The 19422-nt window shown below is 33.7% G+C and overlaps 1 protein-coding gene across 11 annotated transcripts in view; it reads left to right on the top strand.

Moving 5' to 3' along the window:
* The window catches only part of AKAP9 (A-kinase anchoring protein 9), a 154214-nt gene that overhangs the window by 68352 nt on the left and 66440 nt on the right, over positions 1-19422 (top strand). For 7 of the 11 annotated variants that reach the window (XM_072784206.1, XM_072784201.1, XM_072784202.1 and 4 more), the window contains 7 exons: positions 475-571; positions 1757-1849; positions 7540-7878; positions 9118-9342; positions 10402-10542; positions 11026-11132; positions 13579-13784. In XM_072784206.1, coding sequence (XP_072640307.1) covers positions 475-571; positions 1757-1849; positions 7540-7878; positions 9118-9342; positions 10402-10542; positions 11026-11132; positions 13579-13784 — 1208 coding nt within the window. The remainder of the gene's footprint in view (positions 1-474; positions 572-1756; positions 1850-7539; positions 7879-9117; positions 9343-10401; positions 10543-11025; positions 11133-13578; positions 13785-19422) is intronic. The other 4 variants (XM_072784205.1, XM_072784203.1, XM_072784208.1 and 1 more) reach the window with 3 other exon arrangements.

Genomic DNA, 19422 nt, shown 5'->3' with positions numbered 1-19422 from the left:
TGTGTGTCTCTCATGAATAAATAAATAAAATCTGGGGATCCCTGGGTGGCTCAGCGGTTTAGCGCCTGCCTTTGGCCCAGGGCACGGTCCTGGAGTCCCGGGATCGAGCCCCGCATCGGGCTCCCGGCATGGAGCCTGCTCCTCCCTCTGCCTGTGTCTCTGCCTCTCTCTCTTTGTCTATCATAATTAATTAATTAATTAATTAATTAAAAATAAATAAAATCTTAAAAAAATTAAAATGGTATAAAATTCAATGGTGATTTGTTGAAATATTCTCTCATTCAATTCAATTGTGCTACTTTAGTTTTAAATGGAAAAGTTAGTCAAAAATATGATTTAAGTCACAATACCTGTAACTGTTGACTATCATCTTTGTTGCCCCTGCCCTGATACACATTGTATGCATACTGTAAATGTGGACCAACAGTAAAACTCACAACTCTAATTCCTTTACTCTGTTTTATTTATGTTTAGTTTCTCCATTGACTCAATGGTAATTACTGAATCTGATGTCCAGAAAACAATATATCCTGGAAGTTGTGTAAACCAGAACATTGATGGTACAATAGAGGTATTATATCTTTAAACTGTTGTGTGCACTGATTTTATTTTTCTTAACTGTTATTTTTACATTTGTAATAATTGCCTAATTAATAGTTGCTAAGAGGTAAACATAAGAAGATAATACCTTGTATAAAAAACCGAGAAGAATATATAAAGAAATTTAATGTATTTTCATAGCATAGAAATCACATAGTTAAAACTGAGAAGTTTTCTTTCCCCTTAAGTATATTCTAGTTTAAAATTTGTCTTGTTTTGTATAACATGAACTGTGTAACAAATTAGTTTCATTGCCCTTGCCAACAATTTTTCTTCCAACTATGGGCAGTTGAGCTAGACCACCTCTAGAATAGTGTTTAGGAATCCTCATAATTCAAGATGTTATGGTGGGACAGTAGATGAGCATTCCTTCAGCACAGGCTATATGATGTATAAAAGCCTGTCAATAGGCCAGCTAGCTAAACCACATTCTGCCTATCCTCAAAATTATATATATTCCTGATTGATAGCCACTTTTCTGAAACTTAAAACTGCAATACCCTGATCTTCATTCAGTAGATTTTTAGTTCTTAACTCCGAATATTTAACTACTATAGAAAACAAAAATCATTGCTTTCTCTTATTTTAGATACAGAGGAGAGATGTTGGCTACATATCTTGATTGTTCTATATGGCATATTCAGATAATTGATAGTGAAATGCTTTGATACTGAGAATGTTTACATTTTTTAAAACTCTATGGGGTTTTTTTCTAGTTATAAAGGTAATTTGTATCTGTAGAAAATTGGGTACTATTAATATCAAGAGGAAGATAACATTTGCTTATAATTTCATAAGCAAAGGTAGTCACTGTTGACATTCTTAAAATTAGATACTTCTTAAATATAATTATCTGTATTGCACCATAGAACTGTATTAGTGATTATAAATATGTAAATATATTTCTCAGTATCTTTAGGTTCAGAGTAGTAAGTACATTTCTTATGAGTACATTATTTAGTAGAATTACACACTAGAATTATTCACCAGAATTATTGTTTTTAATTAAAAGCAGAATCAAAACTTACTTATTAAAACTTCCCAGAAGTTTTCTAAGAAATATTGATCTTTTGAGGATATCTGAGAGTAGAAGTTTAAAAATAAATGATGTATAAATAGTATAAACAAGTATGTTATATTTTGCTTTTTAATTTAGTTTTGTAATGACTTTGGAGTGAAAGAGGAAACAAACGTGGTTAAGTTGCTGGAAAAACAGTACCAAGAACGATTAGAAGAAGAAGTAGCTAAGGTAAGTTTATAGTTTGTCAAATTATTGTGGTTTATATTTCCCTTTGAGCCTTCAAAAAACAGATTTTATTGACAGTATTGCACTTTTTTTTTTTTTTTTAACTAAGTAGTCTCTATACCCAACATGGGGCTCAAACTCATGACACCAAGATCAAGAGTCAAGTGCTCCACTGACAGAATCACCCAGGCACCCCTGCACTTATTTTTTTTAAGTTTTATACATAGCTTATCTTTAAATTGTCAGTTACTGATATCAACCGCAGTTCCCTTCAGTGGAATTGTTCTGTGAATTTTTCTTTAAGAAAAACATTTTTTTTTCTTGATATGAAATAGTAATAGGAACTTTTCAGAGTGCTATAACAAGTCTTTACAAATTTGTTACCTAGTGAGTGGTACCTTGTAGAGTTTGGCCTTCCTTTAAAGGAGGGGAATATGGTTGGAAATGAGATAGAAGGTGGTTGGTTAGTTTTTAATATATTTTCTTTGCCTATCTCCTCCCAGAGAAGTTACTGTGATGTTAATTACTGTAGATACTTTTAGCTTCTATGCCTACAGCTATTCTTTAAACTCTTGACTTTTTCTCTCTTAAATGCATAAATAAATCTTTAAAAAATAAAATGCATATACCTGATTGTGTTCTTATATTGGAACAGTTGAATTCTGATTTTCTCTGCTTTTTTATTATATTTTAACTGTTCAATATGACATTCCCAGTGGATATATGCATTTTTAAAAAGGAAGATGATAAGGTAAAGAGGAAATATGCAAGGAATTAGGTTAACATAAATTAGGAGAAGTCAACACCCAAGAAAATGTATGGGCTACAGGACTTAATCACTTCTGTATCTTTACTAAATGTTTGGTTTGGGACAGCTGGGGTGGCTCAGCGGTTTAGCGCTGCCTTCAGCCCGGGGCCTGATCCTGTAGACCCGGGATCGAGTCCCACATTGGCCTTTCCTGCATGGAGTCTGCTTCTCCCTCTGCCTCTGTCTCTGCCTCTGCCTCTCTCTCTTTCTCTCTCTCTCTGCCTCTCATGAATAAGTAAATAAAAATCTTAAAAAAAAAAAAAAAAAAGTTTGGTTCCTGGAGATCGGAGTAAAAAGTGAGGCACCATTGCTTATATAGGTCTTATTATCTAGTTCTTTAGAGAAATGAAGATTTTCTCTTGCACTTAGCTCTTAAAAATTTCTTAAGTGAAATGTGATAGCAGGGCATCATAGCAGTTAAGAGCATGAGGTTTGGTATAGGATACACCATGCTTTAAATTCTTGCTCTTCTGGCATACTGAGTTCATTTCCTTCATGTGAAAAGAGGAAAAAATAGGAATAAGTAGTTTTTATAAGGATTCCATGAACTAATCTACATAAACCACATAGTAGATGATAAAGACTTATGAAATTTGTAAAGTAGTCATATTACTGGAGTAATGGTGATGATTTAAATATGTTCTGTAAGGCATCAGTCATCTAAGCAGATAGCAGAGCACCAAAGTGTATAGGTCATTGAAAACTGTTCCAAAGACATCCAGGGTACCGCGGTCCAAGAGACCACGTTTGATGGCCCAGCTTGATCCTAGAATAATGGGAAAAGCAAGAGTGCATTACAGTAGCCAAGTAATTTTTTATAAGTGTATCAAGAAGACAATGTGTATGTTAAGCTTTGTCAGAGGTTTCTGATATGTCAAGAATGATTAGAACTGCAAATTAATTATTGGATTTTACAATTTGAAATCATTGATAAATTTCACAACAACACATTTGATGGGGTGATGCAGACCAACTGATTAGATTGTATTTGAGAGCATGAAAGGGAAGAATGAAGAGATGAATTATTTAGAGTTTTTACTTGAAAGAGGAGCAGAGAAATGCAGTGGTAGTTCAAGGGTGGTAGAGGGTGTCATGCAGTAGATTTTTATTGTTACTGTTTTGTTTCTGTTTAAGAAGAAAGGTATCACATCATGTTTCTTTGTTAATAGAGATTAAGGAGAAAAAGAAAAAAATAGCTAATTCAGGAGAGAAACAATTGTTGGAGCAGTGTCCTTGAGTAAAGGAGAGGAGATGCAATCCCTAGGGGGTTGCCATTAGTAGGAGCATGGCAGTTTTTAATCCATAATAACAAGAAGGAAGGCAGAGAATATTTGGTTCATGATTCAGAATGTTTTCAGATTCAGTAGTTGGAGCCTTTGGAAATTCTCTTCTGATGGCTTCTGTTTTCTCACTTAAATAAGAAGTAAGGTCAGCACCTGAGAGTGATAAAGGAGGAGAAGACTTTGAAGCTTTAAGGAGAGAGGGCTGTCTAGGAAGAGGAAAAAAAATTGTTAAAAACAAGGGAAATTGAGTAGATTTGCCTAGTATCCTGAAGGGCTCATATAAAGGCAGTAGTTACAAATTTAAAATAAGACCCTTCAGCTTCGTTGGATTTTTTTTCTCCTGAGCTAAGCTCAGTTTACACAGGACAGAATACATAGAGTCACCTGTAATCACAGGTGAGATTTAGATAGGATAGTGAAGTGGAAAGGAGAGAATAGCAAGGTAGTTGAGTCTTTAGTTGAGCTTTTTCGTTTTCAGATGATACAGTTCTTTTAATTATTTGTAGTCTAGTCTATTTCTAGTCCAAAGAAAGTGATCTTCATGATACAAATTTTTCATAATTTTAAAAGCTTCCTTTATGACCTTAACATATGGTCAGATTTTTGTTGTTTATAATTATCTTTACTGAGTATAATTTACATAAAATGAAATTTCAGTTTTAAGTGCAAAATTTGGTGGGTTTTAACAGATGTTTAGTTATGAAACAACATTTCCATCACCCCCGAGTTTGTTCGTGTTCCTCTGGAGATACTCCTTCTTTTTACATTGTTGGATTCTGTTTGCTAATATTCTGTCAAGGATATTTATGTCTGTTTTCATGAGGAACATCATCCAGAGTTTTGTTTTCGTGTAATGTCTTTGGTTGTTATATCAGGATAATGCTGGCCTTGTAAAGTGTTGGAATATATTTCTTCTTCTGTTTTCTCAAAGAATTTATGTAGAATTGGCTTTATTTTCTTTAGGCGGGGAGGGGCAGAGGGAGAGGGACAAAGCAGACTGCGCCAAATGCAGAGCACGACATGGGGCTTGATCTTCTAACCCTGAGATCATAACCTGAGCTGAAATCAAGAGTCAGACACTTAACCGAGTCACCCAGGCACCACAGTATTATTTTATTCTTAAATATTTTGCTAGTGAAACCAACAGGGCCTGGACTTTTCCTTGTCAGGTTTTATTAAACTATGAATCCAATTTCCTTAATAGATTTTGCTTTATTCAGGTAACCTGTTTCTTTTAGAGTAAGCTTTGTTAGTGTGTCACTCAAGGAATTAATTGGTCTATTTCATCTAAACTTTTGAATTTATGTTGGTGAAGTTATTTATACTATTCCTGTATTACTTAATGTCTGTGGGATCTGTGTGTTATCTCTACTATCTCACTTTTTTCTTTCTTACTCTGGCTAGAAGTTTATCAATTGTATTATTGCTTTTTTCAAGGATCCAGCTTTTGGATTTTTTAAAAATTGCTTTTGTTTTATTTTCAATGAATTGATTGCTTTTCTTTATTTTTTTACTTATTTCTGCTTGCGTTGTGTTTAATTTGCTTTCTTTTTCTGTTTTCCTAAAAGACCTTTCTTCTTTCCTAATACATGCATTTTACTGCTGTAAGTTTCCCTTTAAGCACACCTTTAAACCCTATTCTACCCATTTTCATTCAGTCCAAATACTTGACTTCTTTTGTGACATTCTCTCTGTTTTGTGAGTTACTTAGAAATGTGTTGTTAAATTTCCACATTTTAAAAAAGAAAAAAAAATTTCCACATTTTAGGGGTTTTAGGTATCTTCCTGTTAATGTATAATTTTTAATTTATTTGTGGTCAGATACCTTGTGTGATTAAGTTTACTTGAATTTATTGTTCTGGTTGAATGCTCCATGCATATTTGAAAAGAATGAGTATTCATTCTGCTGTTGTTCAAAGTTTTCCTCTGGTATTATTTCCCTTCAGCCTGAAAAACTGCCTTTAGCATTACTTTTAAAGCAAATCTCCTGGCAACAAATTTGACACATAACATATTGTATGTCATCTAATTTTGAATTGTATATTGAACATTTTGAATATTGTGTGAACCCTGGGTCTTAAAATATTCTCGAAAATGTGAATTCCTTTTTTTTTTTTTTTTTTTTAACAGACAACTCAGTTAGGGACAGGCTACAAGTTCTGTTTCACCTTCTTCATACAGATTTCTTCAAGTTTTGATGTCCTCAGCAGTTTGCTTGCTTTTGTTTACTTTGCAGAGTTCTCTGGTACTTGCTTTTGTATTTTGTTCAATTTTCAGTTGTGGGAGAGAGGCTGCAGTGGGTTTAATTTATGCTAACTGGAATTACAAGTCTCTCTCTCTCTTTTTTTTTTTTTTTAAGATTTTATTTATTTATTCATGAGAGACAGAGAGAGAGAGAGGCAGAGATACAGGCAGAGGGAGAAGCAGGCTCCATGCAGGGAGCCCGATGTGGGACTTGATCCTGGGTCTCTAGGACCACGCCCTGGGCTGAAGGCTGGCTAAACCTCTGAGCCACCGGGGCTGCCCACAAGTTTCTGTCTTATGTTTTTTTATTCCACAGTTTAGATAGAATTATTGCTTTATACCCATCAATGTTTATCTACATGCTTACAAAAATAAAGTTTACTGCTCTAATCCTTTTTGAATCTTAGGCCTTCCTTCTAGAATCATTTTCTGCCTTTTGAGGGATATGCTTTAGAAATTCTTGTACTTAGGAGATACTGGAAGTAAAACTCTGTTTTTGTTTTTATTTCATGTGTTTATTTTGCTTTTATTCCTGAAAGATGGTTTTGTTGACCATTCAAATCTGGATTGATAGTTATTTTTATGTCAGAACTTTAAAGATAACATTTCATTGTTTTCTGACTTATTTCTGCTGGGAAAGTTCTTGTCATTTTTTTTTTTAATTTTTATTTATTTATGATAGTCACAGAGAGAGAGAGGCGCAGAGACACAGGCAGAGGGAGAAGCAGGCTCCATGCACTGGGAACCCGATGCGGGATTCGATCCCGGGTCTCCAGGATCGTGCCCTGGGCCAAAGGCAGGCGCCAAACCGCTGCGCCACCCAGGGATCCCAGTTCTTGTCATTTTAATTGTTGTTCCCTCATAGGTAATACATCTTTTTATTCTGGAAACTTTTAAGAACTTTTTGGGTTTTTCTCTTTATTTGTCCTTCCAAGTCTTCTTGACTCTTAGGAGTGATGCCTTATGTATTCTCAACTATTACTCACGAAATAGTCCCTTTCCATTATTCTCTAATATGTCCTCCTGGAACAATGATTAGATGTTGGTTGAGCATTCTCATTCTATCCTTCATATCTCTTTGCTTCTCTTTCATATTTTTAATCTTTTTTTTCTGTGTTGCATTTTTATTATTAAGAGACAAAGAGACAAGCAGATGAGGTTCAAGACAGAAAATTAAAGTAAAAGCTAGTCTTGACGTCTTGACCGCTAGTTAGAAAATATTAAAGGCATGTAAAATAGAGATATCTGTCACTATCTGTAGGATTTCTAGTTGAAAACCATTTAGATGGTTAATTTGCTTTTTAAATTCCTGCTAGTATTTATAAATCTAATCCTTTTTGTTTATTTGATTTCTTTAGGTCATTGTGTCAATGAGTATAGCATTTGCTCAACAAACTGAACTATCTAGAATATCTGGGGAAAAAGAGAATACTACATTGTCAAAACAAGCACATGCTTTCTGTCAGCAAGAACGTTTAAATGAAGTGAAATTATCACAGGGTCAAACTTTTGAAGCGATGGAAATGAAATTTAAAGAAGAGTTTAAACCACTTAGTAAAGAGTTAGGAGAAGATGGAACAGAAGTTCTGTTATCAAACAGTGATAATCTTGATGATATATTAGAATCGAAGGACCGTGAACTGACTATTTCAGAAGAAATGTTCTCCAAAGATAAAACATTTTTAGTCAGAGAACCTGTAAGTATGCTTCCTTGTGTAAAAAAATGTGACTTCCTTCACTAGAAATATATTACCAGTAATTAATGCTCCTTATGGGGAATGAAGGTATCTAATCTAGTCTTGACTTGTGAATTTACTTTATGAATGTTTTGTTATTTCTATATGAATAAATGATTCAATATTATTATTAAATAAAGCAAGTCTCGTTCAAAGTATTGTTGATTTTGTACATATTGTGCATGGTAAAATCTCATTGTAAGCTATACCTCCATTAATTTTGTTTCAGCCAATGTAAGATTAATTATCTTTAGTTTAGCAGTATATATGAATAAAAGATTTGCTTCATTTAATGTGATAACAGCATCATAAGGAAATAGTACCTGTTTAAGAAGATAATCTAAAGTATTCTGTATATATTAATTCTCTACTTATTCATTAATGGAGGATCTATTCTGTGTCTATACTACAACTGTGCATTTAACAGAAAGTAGTAAATCCTATGTTTTAAAGTTATCTAAATTCACATTTTTTATTAATGTTCAGGATGGGTTATGTTTTAAGAGGCATATTCAAATACAATTGTTAACTTCTGCATGAAGTGTAAAACTTGGGTATTTGAAAACCTTTAATTTACCAGCAGCTGTTCATTTAAGTAATAGCTCTTTGGGAATTGAAGCACTTGTAGAACTTCATTAAGGAGTTGATTTCTTATGACTATGAGAAAGTGGAATATAAAGCTTTTGCTTCCAAGTAAAAATTATTGAAAATTGTTTCTTATCAAGCAGTTCTCTGTAGTACTGTGATGACCACTGCATAATATAAATAGGTAAAACTTTTCATGTTTTATAAATTTAATTTTAAGTTATAAACATTCCATTTATTTTATCTCCCCATCGTAAAATATCAAGGGTTAATGAAGTTATAGCTTCACTAAGAGCAGAAGGCATCCTGAGGATGTTTAGTCTTTGTTCTTCTTTTATCCCATAGAATCAGATTGCATCTAAACTAACTGCTAAACAACTATTTTGCTTTTAGAGAATAACGTGTAATGATAATAAACTAACCTCACATCAAATTGGAATTATAATTAAGACAAATATCTTTTTCTAAAATTTATGTTTTAGTTTAGCAATGGGGATAAAAAAATCAGGTACTTTGTGATATTAGATTGCTTTTATATTTACTTATAATGTTGATGCTTACAGATTCCCACAAAGTGTCTTATGATTGCTTTTTTTTTTTCTTTAACTATTATAGATCCATGATGAGATTTTGGTATCAAGTATGGATGCTTCTAGACAACTAATGTTAAATGAAGAACAGTTGGAAGATATGAGGCAAGAACTTGTACGACAATACCAAGAACATCAACAGGCAACAGAACTGTTAAGGCAAGCACACATGCGCCAGATGGAGAGACAGCGAGAAGACCAGGAACAGCTACAAGAAGAAATTAAGAGACTGAATAGACAGTTAGCCCAGGTATGTGACTTAGAGTCCCTTTTCTCCCCAATTAACATAACAATATTCTTTATGTAGCCTTTTTTTAAAAGTCAAAATTATCGCTAAGGTCTAAATAAATACAAATATTTAACATCAGGAATGGACTCCATCAGCACAACAGCGATAGATCTTGTTAGGAACACCTGACTCAACCTTGGAGTGCATTGCCTTTGTGCCATTTTATTTATCTGCCTTTTCAGGCATTGGAAAAGTGGCTACAAGGTTGTTTGTATGTTGGTTTTTAATCATTCCATTGACCATACATGACGAAAGCACTTTGGCAATTTTGGAAATTCTTTATGCTGAGGTGCAATTGATTGTCATTTTTCCCATATTCATTTACAGTTTTGTGAGTCCGCCAATTAGCATCTCCAGGGTATACCTTTATCTATCTTTAATCTGTCTTTTTAATCATGAATGGAAATCTGAAGTAGTATGTTTCTGGAACTTCCTCCAGGGAAACATCTCTTCTTGATTTGAGAAATGCAGATTTATATAACATTCTTACCCCTTTCCTTACTCCTTGGTATTTGGGAGCTGGATTCTTATCAATTGCTATATATAGTATACTCACAAAATCATTACGGAAAAGCAAGAAATACTTGTATAAAAGTTCCTATAAAAACAAACTTATTCAATTTATTTTGAAAACTTAAGAGATTAAAAAATAAATCTTGAAATATGTTCCTTCAAAAAAGGAATAGGAAGATTGGGAGTTGAACATAAAACATATCATTTGGAAAAATTGGTATTGCTTTTCTTCATAGCATTTTGTGAATTTAAACTTCTGAATTTTCAATGCAAAATTGACGTATAAAAATAATATCAATTGAGCTTCACAGATTTCTGAATTAGCTTTTTTAAGTTTCAAATTTTGCATTGAACTTAATATGTGCTTTTAACCTCCTGTCATGGGATGTAACTCCTAAGTAGAAAGGGCCTTTTGGTCCCAGGAGGTTAAAAGAAATCTGCTAATTATTTCTGCTTTTTTCCTACTATCGCAAACAATATTCTCTCATGACCTTTTTTCTTATTTAGAGATCCTCAATAGATAATGAAAACCTGGTTTCAGAGAGAGAGAGGGTGCTTTTAGAGGAGCTGGAAGCACTAAAGCAGCTGTCTCTAGATGGAAGAGAGAAGCTGTGTTGTGAGCTGCGCAACAGCAGTACGCAAACACAGGTAGTATGGACTTTGGCCCACCTAGGATCAATGGATCAACAATGCAGTAGGAACTGTTTGTCTTTGTGTTGTTGGTGTGAAATGTATTTTTAATATGTGTTGAGCTTAACATATTTGTGATTGTTTATTTGCAAGGTAGGTGGAGTCAAGATGCTTTACATTCCCTTTAAGGTAATTTGCATAGGACATTGCTATAGCAGCAACTATTGTTTCACCAGAGAGCAGCCTAACAAACTTGTCACATAGAGCATGCATCAACTTGAACCCATTAAAGTGTTTTTCATCTGTGCATTAGGTTGCGTTATCTTTTTTGATAATGCTAATCTCTTGATAAAATGTAGTTAAATATTATTTCAGAGATTATCTATTTTGCCCACAGAGGTTTCTATTTCACCTCACAACAGTATAGAAGAACGACATGCTGTTTCCGAGATGACAGGCTTTCTTTCTGTTTTGTCCTCTCTACCTTTACACACACTTAAGCAGAATGGAAATGAAAACCAAGAGGAAATTGAAGAAGAGACCTTTAAAGAAAAGGAGCTAGACAGAAAACCTGAAGATGTGCTTCCTGATATTCTGACCAGTGAAAGGTAAACAAAATATGTATTTTTTTCGGTTTAAAGGGAATTAAAATAGTTGTTTCAGTGTGGTAAACTTTACTTATCCTTATTTTGATCGTGTACATTTATTTGTCCATTTTACTCTGTATGTTAAAGAATTACCAACTTTTGATTGTTAAATAGACAAATTTTTAAAAATCTTTTTTATGTAAAGTAATTTTTAGCTATTGATCATGTAGTTAACTCAGTAAATGATAAGGCATTACTTGGGTTATTGAACGTTTCTTGATTAATTTTATTCTGCGCATAGGCCATTTTTTATCCTAAAAAACACAATTGTACTTGTGAGTGTATTTCTTCACTATATGGACATGCATTCAGTATAAGCCACCCCCTTGTGATGAGGAAGAAAATGAAGTGTGGTAGTTTACAGTTAGCTTCTTTCGTTCATTTACTGCATATCAGATGAGAACTTTTAATCCATATCCCACTTATGTAGAGGAATAAATTAATGATCCGATGTTAACAAAACTTATCCTGATTAGATTTTGTAGACATTAATATAAAAATATTATTAAATATTAAATGATAATTACCCCTGTATTAAGGACTTTAAGCATATTTTAAAATTTGTCTTGTTCAAATGAAAATACTTTCTTTAATTTTAAATTAAATTAATATCTACTAACTTAATTTCCTCCTTTTCCAATTTCTGTGACTGTCAACCCTCTGTGTCCTCCTAACCTCCTTCCTCAGCTTGCATGGAGGAATTTGGCCCCTAAGATTTTGGCTTCCCCATTGGATCATCAGTATGGAACACAGTCAGTATGGAACTCAAACAAGAAAGACAGTGTATGAAAATTAGAGTTACCATGGCAATATAAAATAAACAAATTGTTTATTTTATATTATTTATCTCTAATTGGTACAGTTTTAAAACTAGTGTTTAGTTTTTAGGAATTTTTGCAGCAAATGCTAATAAATGAGTATTCATACTTATTCTCTTTACCATCATATTAATTTTAATCATTTCTCTTATTTAGAAATATTTTCAAATTGTCCTAAACCTGAGGTGTTTGGGGCTTGAACAGAACCTAGGAAAAAGTTAAATAAAACCCTTGACTGACTTACTACTAACTCAATTACTTAGAGTTTTATTTTTAATATCCTCGCCTCATGTAAGCAGAGAACTTGATCTAGGTACAAAAATAGAACTGTCTCTTTCACTTGACAGATACTGGAAGAAAACTTGTCCGTTTATTACCTTGTCTTAAAATAGTTAGGTCATGTGCCTGTGAAAATAGATATCTTTTAACCTGATTGTGATCTCCCACAGTGTGAAGTTGAGAGAGCAAATTGTCTTAAGGCAGACGATCTTTACCATAAAGTCTCTTATTTTATCTATATATATTATATATAAAGTTTGCCACTGTAGTACTGTTATTGAATTAAGCTATTAGGACAAGAGAATTGTTTAGTTATCCAGAAGTCTTCTGGATCAGAATTTATGGAAGTATATTTCTTGACATGAGACAATGTTTATGTTAAGAAAAAAAAGGTTACAAAAACTCTTTGTCTTGGATAATTCCATTTTTGTTTTTAAAATGTATATATTCATGAGGTGGAGGGGAACACTAGAAAGATAGACATTAAAATGTTAACACTGATTATTTTTGCTGATATTTAGATGGGTGATTAGAAATATTTTCCAATTTTTTGAAAATGAGATAGTTTGGCATCTTTTAAAAAAGACAAACACACTGTTAATTCCATTTGGTTGAAAATAGGTTCCTTCTACTGGCTGAAATAAATGTGGTTTATGTAACTTGAGAAAATTTCTATCTCTGGAGCAGATATAATAAAGAATGGCCTGTAATCCTCTGGTATTGGCAGATAGTCATATTACACAATAGACCTTTTTAAAAACCGGTCTCTGCCTATTTTTGTAATTTAATTAAGTAGATTATCACCAGTAAGTTATAGAAATACCCGTTTTTCTGGTGAAATTTTTAAATTACATTTTACATTATATTGTTTGACACATAAAAGATTAAATGTGAAACATGTAGAAGAACCATAAATGTTTTACCAGCTTGCGTATGCTTGAATCCTAGCACAATTTTTAAAGTTTAACTTTTGTATCTCCTTAAAATTTTCTTGTAATTTAGAAAATTTACTATCTTAAAACTTTAGTTATTTGATTTCTTTAAGGTCAGTAAAGTACTGCCCATGTGTAAAAAATGTTATAGTTTACTGAGGGACCAAAATTTTTTAAACGAAAACAAGTTTTATATGGTAATCATTAAATAAAAAAACAAAAGCACTTAATTGTAAGTGCAATTGCTTATTTTTTTGGTAGAGAGGATCATATGATATTTTTCAAGTCAGATATTTTGTACATTTTTTGTGGGACATAAGCAAAGTATTTGCTTCAGAAAGATTAAGCATTTTAATAAATGTTTCTTTATCTATACAGATTTGCACTCCAAAAAGCTAATAACAGACTTCTAAAGATCCTCTTAGAAGTTGTAAAGACAACCGCAGCTGTTGAAGAAACAATTGGTCGCCATGTTCTTGGTATTCTAGATAGATCTAGTAAGGTCCCGTCATCTGCCAGCTTGATTTGGAGGTCAGAAGCAGAGACACCTGTAAAGTCATGTATCCATGAGGAACACACAAGAGGTACTAGTTTTATATGTTGTTGAGACCATCATCATTATCTTCAATAAATCCTTCTGAGTTCAAGGCAGTTTGCTACATGTTGAAAATACAGAAGAGAATATTAAAGTTTTTTTTCAACAAAAAGATCTTCAGACACAAATATTTGGAGCCACCCTTCTCAAAATGCCATTATTGTGTAGCATTTGCAGTGGGTGTCTTGTAGTTGTTGTTGTACATACTCAGGTTTAACTACTTTGCTATATAAACCAGAGGCTGTTTAATTCTCTACCATAAAATAAAAATTCCATATCACTTCTCAGGACTCTTATCAATATCCATGAGGTATTGGCAGCATCCTGAAACTACCCTATAAAATTAGAAATAAAGAATTTTTCAGAATCAAGCATCAGTTTCACATACCTGTTGAGATGGTCAGAAGAAAGTCTTGATAAGAAACCAAAGATTTGATCTTTATTTAGACTATCCTCTGCTAGTTCCTTTCTTCCTTTCAGAAAAGTGGTTTGAAGTATGACAATATGTATAGATCTAGAACTTAGATCCTGATGTGACATAGCTCTCTTCCTAATTCTCTCTCCTTCTAGCTATTTGGGGTAGGCTCTTTGGATTTCTTATTTTCACACTGCTGACATCCCCTCTCTCTTGTTTTTTAATTCCTTGTTGGTGAGGGAATCAGGCAATCAAAAGTAAGAAAGGTTTTGTCAATAATGGGGAAAAAAAGGATCTGGGCTCTTGGATCAGCAGATCAAGTCCACATTTTACTATCATTTCACGCCCAAGTATTTCTCCCCAGTTAGAGGCCAACCTTCTGAAAATGCCAGTATTTGGAGTCTTTGAGAGCATTATGTTTATATTTCATGTGGAGAAATGAGAAGAAATTATCCTACTTACAGAAGGTTTACCTAATTACAAGTTGGCCAGTAGTATGTTTCCAAGTGCAGAGAAAAGCTTGATTTGGAATTGTAAGTAACACTGCTTCAGTTGAGTACAGAGATAATTTTTTTAAAAACTTCTTGGAGCTCCTGGGTGGTGCAGTCCAGTTGAGCATCCAGTTCTTGGTTTTTGGCTCAGGTCATAATCTCAGGGTCATGTGATCAAGCCTTGGGCCAGGCTCTCCCCGCTCACCAGAGTCTGCTTGAATTTCTCTCTCCCTTCCCCTCTCCCCCTCTTGCTTATGCTCTCTCTCTCTTTCCCCCTCTAAAATAAATAAATCTTTTAAAAAATACCTATTTTAATAAAATGAGAACTGAAATAATACTGAATTTTTAAACTTTTTCTTTCAATTTCATTCTTTTCAAACTCTGTGGAAGTATTTTTTCAAATTAACTTCACTGTCTGTTAAGCTCTCAATCAAGGGCTATTTTATTTCTACATGTAGATCTTAATGTATAGAAAAGAATTAAGTAATACTTTCTTGGTCTTACTGTAAATGTGTTTATCAGACTAATTAGGATGACCACTAATGTCATTTGAGGACCTTTACAAATCCATTTTGTATCTTGAAGGAATATTGAATTTATAGAATTTATCATTTAAAACTTTGAATTTTCGTATAAAATTGGCTTAAAAATTGACCCTATTCTATTTCTAGTAATTTTTCTGATCATTCATATTTTTCATGGAGCCTATTGTAAAAACTAAAAGGAGCTTTTGAAATACTTCTTTTATGTCTTATTTAATACCAGAGAAAAAGTTCAGTTTTAATCTGATGATGAAGCAACATTTGCTTTTCAGTTTTTATATATGACTTTTTATTGTAGTTAGTAGCACTTGTGGTCTATCTTCAGCTTTCGAGTCCAAACTTGTTTCAATTTTAAGCATGTACAGACTTGCTAACTCTCTAAAAAAGTAAATAATTGATTTGCTAATGTTTACTTCCTCATAAGAATTAACCTAGTTTATGAAATTAAAGGGAGATTTTGGGATCCCTGGGTGGCGCAGCGGTTTAGCGCCTGCCTTTGGCCCAGGGCGCGATCCTGGAGACCCGGGATCGAATCCTACGTCGGGCTCCCGGTGCATGGAGCCTGCTTCTCCCTCTGCCTCCCTCTGCCTCTCTCTCTCTCTCTCTCTCTCTCTCTCACTGTGTGCCTATCATAAATAAATTTAAAAAAAAAGGGAGATTTTGAGCCAGTATGAAATTACTTGAACTTGAGTGAATATTAAAGTAGTTCATAACAATAAATTCCTGTAGGATGTGTTGAAAGAAAATTTCTTTGAGATCTGTGCTGTGATGGCTCAGTGATAGAATACGTACCTCTGTTTTGTAATAGGAAAATCAATGAAGTTACTACATTTTTTTAAATCGTAAAGGAAGGTGACATCAGAACCTAACCATTGACATGAGTGTGCTTCTTGCTAGGCTGACTCCCTTGCAAGGCCTTCCACTCTCCAGAAAGGATCTAAAGTATGTGAATACTTTCTGGGAAACTGCCTTCAGGACCTGTACCCCAACCTTCCAATGTCCTCAATGACTGCATATCTTAAATATTCCTGTTGTTTCTAGGATAAAGGCCAAATGTCTATAGCCAACAGTAGCTCTTTCCTAGAACATTCTTTAATGCTGCTTCCTCAGAGACCTCCTCAACCACTTCATCTCATTTAGGCCCTCAATCTCATCTGCTGCAGCTTCATTTTGGAGTAAGAGGATGTGATAGAAAGAATGTTGGATTAGTAATTAGAAGACCTTTGATTCTTATTCTAGCTCTCTACAACTTTAGGCAAATCTCAGTCTCCCAGGACTTTTGTTCAGTTAACTCATCTGTCAGGTATAAGAGGCAAAGGAGAATCAGTGGTTTCTAGTTGAAGCTCTAGAGATCTTCAGAAGGCTGTTAGGGTAAGGGATGCTCTACTGTATCACCTACCCTGCTTAATCTGGTAAGATACAAAATGAACGTGGTATAAATCCATAAAGTAAATGGCTAAAGGACTTTTGAATAACCATCATCTGCTGTGTTTAAAACACAGATCTGAGCGGTTCACCAATCTGAAATCATGAGTCTTCACCAAACTGGCCCTTCTGAGATTTCTATTGTCATTTTATGAAATTGCCCTGCCAGTTTGTTTTTCTTTGATATTTCCCCCAGAGACGAATTATTATAAATACAACATAACCTTGATGTCTTTCTTTTATGTCATTGGAATAAACAACAACAACAAAAGTTCTTTTTCTTTATTGGAACTAATTTACATTATTTTCATTTGTTTGTATCTTCAAAATGTTACCAATAAAATACATTAAGCTGGTTGACATCTTCACCTTTTCTAGATACTTTATGTTTTTTCATTAGCATTTGAAAAAGTTAACTTTCAGTGGCTTTTTGTAAGTCATTTTGTTTTATGTATCTTTTGTAGTTTGTGCTTGAGGTTTGTTCCCATGCAGTATACTATATCTTTAATTTTTTTTTCCTCACCACTGATTTCTTTTCTTTCCCAAAGCATGCTGATATCTTCATAATATGAAGGGAAAAAAAGTGCATTGGTTCTTCTTAATTTTGCTCCCCACTCAAGGTAAACCATGACAAACTCCATGAGAGATTAGACCAGCTCTTGATTTTACCAGCTTTGGTGTCTGTTCCTACAGTACCATAGCTGTTCTCTCTCAGGATAACAGTGACCTCCCAGTTGTCAAATCCAGTAGCATCTTCTCAAGCCCTTGTCCTGTTTGAGTTTCTAGACAAATAACATTACTGACATCTCTACCTCTTTTGAAATGTTCTCGTGTCTCCTGGAACATCTCCAATCTATGACATTTTTTCACACAGGTTCTTCTATTAGGTTATTATATAATGGAGGCTCCAACTATGTTTGTCTTCCATCTTTCCTGAAACAGGAAAGCAGTTGTTCACTACTCATGAAACAAAATGTATCCACTTTGAGGATTTCGACTCTCACCTGAATACAAATGACTTTTAAAGTTCTACAGAACCAAATTTCCAAAAGTTGACTCATCTTCTCTACATAGCCCCTTAACACTTCAGACTTAACTTTTCATGCCTACTCTATACACTTTCTCCTGATCTTTAAAATATTTCTCTTAATGACTCTTCTGTCACCTAAGAACAGTCTATGCTTGAACCCCAGAGTCCTCTTTTACTACTTTCTTTCTCTCTTGTCTTACATTTAATCTTCTCTGACCTGTGCCCAACCACTTTCTACCTTACGGCACTTCTCATGTAAGTGATTGAAATAGTCTTCGTCTCTTCTTCAGCCTTTTCTCTGCATTGCCACAGTTTACTTCCTGATTCATAGATTTGATACCTTCCTGTTAAAAAAATCACTTATCAGCCCCATTATTTATAGCAAAACCTCAAGATTCCTATAAAAGTCAAGACCATTCACAACTTAGATAAGGTTCCTTCAGATAAGAGCTACCTTCTTTTAGCTCTCCTCCCACCACATCCTCACTTCTCCACAGACTTTCACCCCTTAAGGCCTTGGTTCCCCATCGTATCAGACTGTTCTCTTCAGATTTGTCAAAGTCACTGTATTTATTAGAAAAAAAGGTCACTAAAATGCAATTAATTCCTTAAAGATACTACATATTTTTAGTTTTAAACACCAATCACAAACTATTAATTTTTCTTGCTTCCAAAGCTTCTTCAAAAATATTTTCTAGAGTACATTCATTTTGTTTAGTAACTTTATAATATGCATTGTGCTGTACTTTATATGAATTCATTTTGAATTCCAAGATCCTTTTGAACTCATAATACTTGTTAAGTATTAATCCTTATTATCAGGATACTCAGTTTTGAATACTTAGTATAATATAAGTAAGTACTAGTCTGGTTGTTGGCTGTTTTTAAGTTTTGAGAATAAAAATACAAAGTGAAAATTGTATTGGCTGTTACACTAAGAACTAAATAAACTATGTAATAGCAAATATTTAAAATCATCTCCTAGAATGCAGTTTTGGATCTTTTAGCTGGTGTCTTGTGCAGAAGAGATGCTTAGTGAATATTGAACTATACTGCATTCAGATCTTGTATCTGAAACTGTATCTGATATTGTTAATACATGAGATTGAGAGAATTCCATGGTACCAGCTACTTTAGTGAGACATTTTAATAAGTAGCTCTAAATCTCTTAGATGACTGTATCAAAATGAATATTCTGAGTACTTTGGAAATTAAAGTTTGCTATTAATTCGCTTTCTAAGTTACTGATCAGAAATATACACTACATGTAATAAAAGAATAGGTAATACCTCTTCAATACATTTCATCATTAGTTTGTAGTATGCTGCCACAGGTGAATTCTGTATACTGTGACAGCAATGAATCACTTCTGCTTTTATTTTCAGTTTAGAAAAAATACTTCCAAAGCTTATTCTCTGCCCATGTAAACTCCGTTTTGTTTAAATAAAAAATACAAAACATACATCCATAGTTAAATTAGTACTGCTCATCAGTCTATTAACTTCTTTGTAGTTACCTCTTACAAAAATTTCAGGCTACAAAATGAGTCCCTTTAACTGTCTAACCTGAGCTGGTGATGCTACCCAATAGTGTGCTCTGAAATGAAAGGATCTGTGGGGCATCTGGGTGGTTCAGTCAGTTAAGCGTCCGACTCTTGGTTTCAGCTCAGGTCATGATCTCTGGGTCCTGGGATCAAGCCCCGAATTGGGCTCCACACTCAGCTG

Source organism: Canis lupus, chromosome 18 (genome assembly GCF_048164855.1).
Source record: "Canis lupus baileyi chromosome 18, mCanLup2.hap1, whole genome shotgun sequence".
Classification (NCBI taxonomy): Eukaryota; Metazoa; Chordata; class Mammalia; order Carnivora; family Canidae; genus Canis; species Canis lupus.
The sequence above is the reverse complement of the archived record's forward strand: the minus strand, read 5'-3'. Positions and strand labels throughout refer to the sequence as shown.